The 9,215-nt window shown below is 34.9% G+C and overlaps 1 protein-coding gene across 13 annotated transcripts; it reads right to left on the reverse strand.

The window, feature by feature from the left end:
- Window positions 1–2,103: 2,103 nt before the first annotated feature.
- LOC117164148 (bestrophin-4) lies at window positions 2,104–8,845 on the reverse strand. 13 transcript variants are annotated; one of them, XM_076628118.1, is made up of 13 exons: window positions 8,604–8,845; window positions 8,160–8,441; window positions 6,324–7,169; window positions 5,918–6,062; window positions 5,501–5,777; window positions 5,144–5,278; window positions 4,910–5,076; window positions 4,287–4,444; window positions 3,917–4,147; window positions 3,769–3,849; window positions 3,509–3,660; window positions 3,284–3,418; window positions 2,104–2,998 (listed from the first exon to the last, which is right to left on the reverse strand). In XM_076628118.1, the coding sequence occupies exons 5-13, from the start codon at window positions 5,677–5,679 to the stop codon at window positions 2,191–2,193; spliced, it is 2,046 nt and encodes a 681-aa protein (XP_076484233.1). In that variant the 5' UTR covers window positions 5,680–5,777; window positions 5,918–6,062; window positions 6,324–7,169; window positions 8,160–8,441; window positions 8,604–8,845; the 3' UTR covers window positions 2,104–2,190. The 13 variants fall into 13 exon arrangements, with proteins under 13 accessions (XP_076484233.1, XP_076484231.1, XP_076484230.1 ...); XM_076628116.1 differs by having other exon boundaries at window positions 8,556–8,845; XM_076628115.1 differs by having other exon boundaries at window positions 8,160–8,360; window positions 8,488–8,845.
- Between the last annotated feature and the right edge of the window lie 370 nt (window positions 8,846–9,215).

Here is a 9,215-nt window from a genome sequence, read left to right on the forward strand (position 1 = left end):
GCCTCCTCTCTGCGAAGAGAAACAAATAGGACGATCATGAGAAGGGTGCAAAGAGCAGCGTTGATCCGTACGTCTACCGCCTACCGTACGGTGTCACATGGGGCTTTGTGTGTGCTTACCGGTAACATGCTGATTTACATCAAGCCATGATTGCGGTAGAAACAGTATGGAGTAAAGAGGCGGATCAAGGAGGGCCCTGAAAAAGCGGCACATGCTGGGCAGGAAGAAATGAAGGTTTTGGAGATGGAGGCAGAGGACAGGTGGAGATTGGAGTGGGCGCTCCACAGCCCCTCCAATTAGACTAGGAGACTCGTAGAAGATCAGCTGATCTTCTATAAAATAAGGAGGAGGATCAACTACCAGATGCAGATCCTTACGGGACACGGTATCTTTAACCGTTACCGTCATAGGATCGGCAAAAAGTCGCACACCAGCTGTTAGGATTGTGGTGCGGTGATGCATGACGCCGAGCATGTGCTAGTTTGGTGCTCTAGATGGACGGAGGAGAGAACGGAGTTGGAGGTCGAGATCGGTGAAGATTTTAAATTGGAGAACCGAGTTGTTGAGAAGATGGTAGCAGAGGAGCGGTTGTGGAACAGGTTTCATGACTTTTGTACAAAGGCGATGAAATGCCGGCTTTCTAAGGAAAGGGAGGTGGAGGACAGGAGAAGAAGGGAAGAAAGGAGGAGAAGAATGACCGGAGTCGAGGAGGGAAGATAAAGGATTAGGTACGTGGTGTAGAGGCCAACCTGAAGTAATGTCGAATGACCGTACCGGGTTGGTGCCTCGAGTACCGTAGCAGAGGGAGAATGAGGAGGGGTTTTTAGTGGGTATGGCGATGTCATCTGCCGAGTCCTACATAACCCGGAGACGCGGGTCTTTGGGTATGCGTAAAAGCATTTTCCCCTCCTCGCTACAAAGAAAGGGGGGGGGGACGACTCTTTCGCGGCGTCGATTAACAGAATCGTAGCGAGAATTTACGCCTCTCGCTGACGCGTTTCCTAGCGACCGCGTTTCTCCGCGAACGGTCGTAACAAGTAGTGTTGATATAGAGCCATCCGACTGATGAGCGGTGCACGCAGCACAATAAGGGATGCATAATGCGCATTGAATTGTCTTCAATACATATCTCAAATAGCAGCAGAGATGTTTCGATTTGAGCATTTCAACGCAAATTAGCACAACTGCTGCTGAATACCAACTGACGAGGGCTAGTGTTAATATAGGGTAAACCGATACATGTGCAATGTATGCGGGACCAGAAGGGAAGTACAACGCGCAGCAAAGTATCTATATATCTCAAATAGCAGTGAAACTACGTTAATTTGAATATTTCAGCCTGAATATTCGCTGAATGCGGCAGTAAATGAGGTGTATAACGCGCATCGAAATGCCTACATATGTCCAACAGCAGCGGAGATACGTTTATTTAAATATTTCAGCTTCAATATGTAAAACTGCAAGTTCATAAGATTTGACGAGGCCCAGTGTTAATATAGATTAAACCGCTTGATGTGCGCTGTATGCGCCACAAGAATGTGAGTGCGGCGCGCATCGAAGTGTTTACATATCTCAAATTGCAGCGGAGATTCGTTGATTTAAATAATTCAACACCAATCTAGTGAACTGTTGTTGTGAGCAGACTGGCAAGGACTAGGATGCATAAAGAGTAAACCGATTATTGTGCGTTGTATGAGGTATCAAAAGGGGTGTATAACTCGTTTGCAAAACTGCAATTACTTCGGATTTGACGGGGGCTATTGTTGATATAAGGTAGACTGACTGGTGTGACATGTTTGTGGCACCAACTATGGAGCATAGAGCGTATCGAAGTGTCTATATATCTCAAATAGTTGCGGAGATACGTTGATTTAAATATTTCAGCTTTAATATGCAAAACTGGAATAACATCAGCTGAGGAGTATAACGCGCATCCAAGTATCTACATATCTTCAATAGCACTGGAGATACGTTGATTTGAATATTTCAGTCACAATATGTAAAACTGCAATTGCATCGTAACTGACTAGGACTAGTGTTGATATAGGGCAAATAGACTGATGTGCGGTGTGTGCGCCACCAAATGAAGAATACAAGACGCCATTTTATACTGATAAATACTTTTATATAACGCATTATTTTATATTCCTTAATAATTATCACATAGATGTGTAATTACAATCTTTAGACTCATCCTTCTTCGCCCGATGTGTCTGTATCAGATATATCGTCTTTGTTTGTATTCGGCGATGTTTCTTTTAATTTTAAATTTGGCGAGTCCCTCGAACGAGTTAAGCTTCGTTCGGTTTTCGGCATACCGTCTGGTGTATTTTTCTTAGTAGTTTTCACGATCCGTTTCCATTGAATACCTTTCTTTCTACCTGTCCCCATTGATTTATGTCTTCTTACAAGAAACTTGGGGCTTCTATTTTTCGGCATCGTTGCTTTCGACGGGATTGACAAAGGTGTTTCTGGCAGCGTTAAATAAGAAGTACCGTAATGTTGGCACTGTAACTGGCATGTATCTGAATGAGGACTGTCACTTGGGTTTATAGCAGTATCGTCTGATGGATGTACACTTTCGAAGTCGTATTGCCCTTCCTCTTCCGGGGAATGTTCCGAACCACCAACATCAAACGAGTATGGTAGTGCAACTTTTGGACTATAATCTCTCCATGGATTTAGATTATCCATGTAAACGGAAGGTGTGTCTATGATTTGTCTCGAGGGTATTGATAAATTGGACGTACTCGGCCAAGGTTGTATAACCAACTTAGGACTTTTTGTTAATGTGAAAAATGGCTTTCGGCTTGAATCAATTCGTGGCAACGAATACTTTCCTAAAGATGAAAATTTCTTTATAGTGTCTGCTATATTTTTCGCTTTTTGTTCTATTTGGTCGGCGTGGACCGATGGTTCCTGAATATCAAACTGTAAAATTGTCTCAGGACAAGTTTGATCAATTTTCGTAGGTGTTTCAGGGCGCGGGCTGATCTGGCTGAAACAAACGAGTTTAACTTAACAAAACATCATTTCATTAACTACGTTTTCACACGATTTCGCAATACAAATTATTGTATTATATATTCGTTCCTGGAATTTGATTTTTAAGATTCCTTTGTTATACATGTTGAAATTGGTATGCATATAATTTCATTGAATTTTAGTTTTAATTAAGAATTCTTAAATTATTTAATAAAAACAATTGCTTGAATAATATTTAAAAAGAATATGGAGAATAATTAAAGAAATTACGCGAATACATTATACATTATAATCTTACCGCCTTTCACACGGTGGGCTGTCATTAGGATGAGTAGCTAAACTCATCGTTGATGTGTGATGTGACGGTTTTACGTCCTCTTCGTCCTCTTCTATAACATCTGGTAGAAACATAGTTTGCTTTTCCTCGGGAACGCTAAACGTCAAAAGATGAACATCAATTTTGAAAGTACCTCCTGCCATAATAATTTCCATACATTAATTAAAACCTTTTAAGGATACTAACGTCATGTGTGCCACACTACCGCGATAAGTTTTCTTTTTGTAAGCAGCCGCTGCTTCAGTGTATGGTAAAATTAGATTTTCAGCGTCATAGTAAATATCTTTGACCAATGGTGGACAACGATTCATAAGGGTATCTACTCCAAGGTATGATACCTGATATATAAAATAAATGGGGAAACTAAAACTGTACGATTCGAAAATATTTCAGAAGATATTTGTAAAATAAATCTTAGACATCGATATATAAAGAAGCTTAATTACTTTTGTATGGCGATCAATTATCCAATTTAATTCGAAATCTTCGTCGTCATCGCCAAAAGGATTAATTAATTGTTCCGCTACCTATCGAAGTATAATTATTGTTTTGACAATTTGTTATCTTTCTCGTTATAGGAAAAGTTGTATGTACCTTTAACAAGCCCATGAAAAAGAAAAATTGTAGCAGAGTAAAAACAGGTATGTAAATGTCAATCTGCAGCTGGAATTGCTTTTCTTTACCATCGATGTACTGACGAGCTATTAAAGCCACGGCAAAGAAACTGTACGTCGCCAATGTCACTACTTGCGTGTAAACTAACGGAATTGATATCCAATCGTAGCTCCATAAAAGGCCACATTTTGTACGAAATTCGCTGAATTCCTGTAACGATTATTATCTTTTACTAGCATGGTAACAAATTAGATTTTTCGAAATATTTGATTCGTTGATACGAGTTGTATCAAGTAAATTGTAAATTCCTTTTGCAATCGCAACTTGATGCTGCGACATGATATCATACCTCCATAATTAATTTTAATCCCTGAGGATCGGGAATTCTGTGATTATGACGCGCTTCTTTTAGAAGGTTGATAAACCATGTGCAAGGGATCCAATAAGTGTTGAATTCTAAGCTTGGTACTGCCAAAAATAAATCCAATTCAAACGCTGTCATAAAACCTGCAATCAGATGTTTATTGTATTATTCGTATAATATCCATTGTATTAATATCATCATTGGTACTAAAAGCCGATTTTATTTGAAAGAACTGCTGTAATTTACTGGACTCCTACATATTAACAAGAAATATATTATTTCCAAACATCGTGTAATATTATAACCTTCTACTATGGAAATAATTTTTAAATAATTGCAAAACAAATGCACATGTATGTATATGGTATATACAAGTAACCGAAAAACGGATTCACCTTTGTTAGAATAAGTTTTTAATCCAAATTCAATGATTATGATTTTTACTGCCGTTCGTAAAGATTTTCTGTTATCAGTTTTCGTAATTCCATTTCATCACGATTTGTGCCTTGTTAGTCTTTCTTCGAAGTGAGTAACGTATATAATACGCTTTCGTGGGAATGCATACTACGGGTTAAAATTAGTACGTTCACGTTGAAAGAAAACTTTACCAGAATCAACGACGTGATCGAGCGTTGGGAATCGTTTTTTCACCGCCGAACTGATCGAACGTAAAACAAGTATCAGGGAAAGGTTCAAGTAGCGCATCAGAGCTCTTCGAAGTGTACGAGCGTATTCGTCGTTTCCAGTAACGTACAAAGCAATTAAATGCATTACCCTATTAATAACAGTTATCGATATTAAACGTTTCATTGTTCCATTGAATATTTATTCTCCAGACTTACTTATCGGGCCAAGGTATCGCTTGATATTGTTGCCACCATCTTTGAGCAACGTAAGATACGTAGAATCCAAGAACGAAACTTAATGGAATTAAATTAATAAAATTATCGCAATAAATGACAATCTTTTCGAATTCTCTAGAAATGAAACGATATATTTAATAATTAATTGTTACATCAATTATTTATTTATTATATATGTGTGTATGTATATCCTATTGTTATACATATATACACGTGCAATTTCTCCCTTAAATATAAAAATTTAACTGTTACAAATATTAATAATATATAAAAGTTATAGAGCATTACATCCGATCGTTATTTAATCGAAATCATATTAATAATTGAATTTCGAACCTTTTCAGTTTGATACTGAGTATGTGACGGTAAACAGTGGAGATTGCTGCAAAGAGTATCAGGAATAAGAGTAATTCTCTATAGATGAGCTTATACAGTGATCCTCTCCACATAAAAAGAAGCCTGGTGAATCCACCTCTGGTAGAGTTTGCCACTTGATACTGGTACGAGACTGTCATCCTTCTTTCATTCGCTATTTACCAGTTTCGTAATGGAAGTAAGCTTGTCGTAGCAATAGTAATTTCTTTCTTTTCATTGTTACTTCACTTTCATTAATCTATCAATATAAATTACCAATAATTATCGTAACCATACGATAATTAGCCATACGTTAAATAACCGTATTTAACGTAGTTAATGAATAGGAATAGAATTCGGTGAAATTTGTTGAATTATTATTCTTAGATAGGTAAATACCTCAGGCGTTATGGAACAAACGTATAATGGAGTAAAACATTCTCCTCATATATAATAATACTTTTATAATAATTTTTCAATTGATAATCGTTTTACAATCTTTTTTTGGTAGAAGAATTATTGATATGAAATCCATTCTGGATCACTGCGAATAGATACGAAACATGTAGATTAATGTGTAAATAGAATAAATTTTGCTTAACAGAATATTTCATTATATTTTGTAAAAATACGAATTAAAATAAAATTAAAAGCTTTAAATATTTGCTTAACTAAATTGGCAAGTTTAATAATTCTTTTCGATTTAAGAAATTAATATTCGATTATTAATTCTAATGAAACTTCCACTAAACAGAGCATTTTATTAAATACAAGTTTAAATAAGAATTAAAAATATTTAATTTACTTCGCTAAATCTATAATTTTAATAATGCTGTTTGATTTTAATGCAAACTGGATATCGCATAAGGACGTTTATAGAAGAAAGTGGAAGAAACTGTACAAACGTTGAGAGGTGTTTAAACGGTTTGCTTTATGCACTGTAAATAATGCTGAGTAGTTTTGGCATTTGCGCCAGTATGCAGCGATGCCGTTAAATATAACTTTGGTCATCGGTATAACCGCCATCTGAGTAAATATACAATTTATACAAGCCTTCTCGGTATGCTCGCAATTGTACTCTTAGATTAGGTATTATTTACTGATAAATTGCTAACGGAAGTTGTTCTTGGATTAATTTTGTAAATTACCACCAAGTTTACATAGTATCTCGGGCGTAGATTCTATAAATGGATAAAATTGATGAATGAGAGTAGCAGTAAGAAAGCGAAAGCAGTCGATTTTTTTTAAATAAATATGACAGTTTACTATGACGACATTTTTATTTTATTAGACGTTTCATTCAATATCAAATTTACTCCAATATTAAGCGACAGTAGAATCATTCAGGTATTTTATTTCAGTTTAATTTGATATTTTATTGATAGTTTAATTTGATAATTTCAGTCTAATTTGATATTTTATTTTATTCTACAATTAGATGTTGATTTCAGTTCATATTTTTTTAAACGCAACTAAAAGACGCAGGACCCAGACAGAGATTCGTTTCACTTACTAAATATCAGAGTGAATGCATTGTGGATATTTTATACTCAAAATTTTTGTTATCTTAGTTGTTCAAATTTGTTTTGTCATCTACTGAAATAAATCCTCCAGATTTCCATTCCCCGCTTTAAACGCTTTCCCCGTTTCCCTTGAAACACATTTACAAACAACATATATAAGTTTTAGTTTATATTTAGAATAGATCTACATTATGACCATACTAAATGATAATTAAAAATTAATTTTTATATAATTATCTGTTAATTACATTAACTGTTAAATTAAAAATTTGATGTAGTCTTCTAGTGATTATTTAATAAAAAGAAGAAAAAGAAAAAACAATCAGACCAACTATTCGCGCGTGTGATTTATGAACACCGTTTGTTTAACCGAATTATTTCAGTGGTGAGTCAGTCATCGATATGATAACGAAAACATTTCATTTCGTCTGCAAGTTTTGTGCTGTTTGACACGTGCGCGAAGCGTCAACATTGTGTCTAACAGATTGTCTGAGTCGCTCGTTGTACCTCGAGGGAGCGGTCTAAAAATATCTATGTTCGAAAGAAGCATGCGACATTAAATAATAGATATAGATTGAAACTAATCTTTAATCGAAATGGATTAAAACTAATCCAAATTTAAATAATAAAACTAATTCGAAGAGGTTTATTCTCTGTAAATTTAATAAAAATTCAAGATACTGCAAAGAAATCTAGTCAATGAACTTTACGAAGATAGAACTCGAAAATAAGCATATGACGAAAATATACAAGAGAGCGCAGTGTCGGATGAAACAAGTACCAGAAAGTAGTCGAAGAAAATTTATGGAAAATTGTGAATATGTTAATCGACATAATTCTTGGAACTAACTGTATTATTTAAGCCTGTAAATAAGTATCAGTATACAAATTTATCTTTTATGTCGTTATAAAAATATGAAATAGCGTTATTTGTTGTAAGAACATTTTTATGACTGACAAACAATTTTATATAATTGCGATAATTAAAGACATAGTATATTATATGTGTTATGTGCAATGTTTAAAGTGCAATGTTAAAATATTAAAAATTACCATTGCACTTTTACCATTGTCTGCCACTTTACGCATAAAGTGCATTAACATTAAATATATCTTACCTCGCACGGGTCCAATGTACGTAAAAGAACGTTCAATCGAAAGCGTCGAAATTTATTACACGTTACTTGTGAACACGTCAAACGAAATAAATTCCACGTTTTAATTAAGGTAATTACTACAGAAACTTCAATTCAATTTACCATCGCTGATATGTGGCCATTAATTTTTCCAACTCATGAAAATCAATTTTCAATCTCTCCCTTTAACAAGTAATTGTTTATTAATGTCAATGTTGTATACTTGTTATGTTATTGCACAAAATGTATTAAACCAACTGTTGCCTGTAACAATCGCATACAGAAAATATAACAGATCTATTTTTCATACTTTAATCATTTTGCAGTCAAGTTTTGAATTGTATTCATGCACTTATCGTATGAGAAAGGTAAATTCACTTTTTAATCATATCGAACGAATACACTCAACGAACGAGTTCACCGTACATGTGTTATACCGATTTACCAACTGTACACGAGTATTTAAAGTACTGATTTACTTAATTAATGATTTTAAACAATTTTACACCAAAATATATAACATACAATTTAATATTTATATTATAGAATACGATTTAGTCTATCATGTTATTACTTTGAAGAAAAAAGATCAAAAAGACACTTCTAATATAAACAATACTTGTCCGACTGTTAGATCAAGTATGCATCCAAGGCTAGTAGTTAGCGCTAAACTGATTCGCTAAGAAAATCCGCATCGTCATTGCGAATGTTAACATTGAAGCTAGTCAATTCTGATCCGATGGCAGGTGCCCAAATCTAAAAGGGTCGAATGTCAAGCTCTTAGTATTGCGAATTCGTAACTATCATTGACAAAGTTTATTATAATCCGATATAATCTTTGGTCTTTTGAAAGAAGCAATACTTTAATTAAGGTGCATAAAAGTGTTCCGTCAAATATCGACAATTATTTCAATGGGTTTTATTTTTACTTAAGTCATCACGTTTGAAATGAATTAATCGGCACTTTATATGGATGAAGAGGATAAGGAAGGAAAGGAAGTACGTTTTTACGAGTTCTTTTGGCAGCTCTAGCACACA

This window comes from Bombus vancouverensis, chromosome 3, assembly GCF_051014615.1.
Source record: "Bombus vancouverensis nearcticus chromosome 3, iyBomVanc1_principal, whole genome shotgun sequence".
NCBI classification, from domain to species: Eukaryota; Metazoa; Arthropoda; class Insecta; order Hymenoptera; family Apidae; genus Bombus; species Bombus vancouverensis.

Excerpts from the sequence above, each read along its gene's own strand:
- LOC117164148 (XM_076628118.1), bottom strand. The coding sequence starts at position 5,679 with ATGACAGTCTCGTACCAGTATCAAGTGGCAAACTCTACCAGAGGTGGA. Across the intron at positions 4,445-4,909 it reads CGATCACGTCGTTGATTCTG|GTTTTATGACAGCGTTTGAA; the intron begins GTAAAGTTTTCT and ends ATCTGATTGCAG. Across the intron at positions 4,148-4,286 it reads GATTAAAATTAATTATGGAG|GAATTCAGCGAATTTCGTAC; the intron begins GTATGATATCAT and ends TAATCGTTACAG.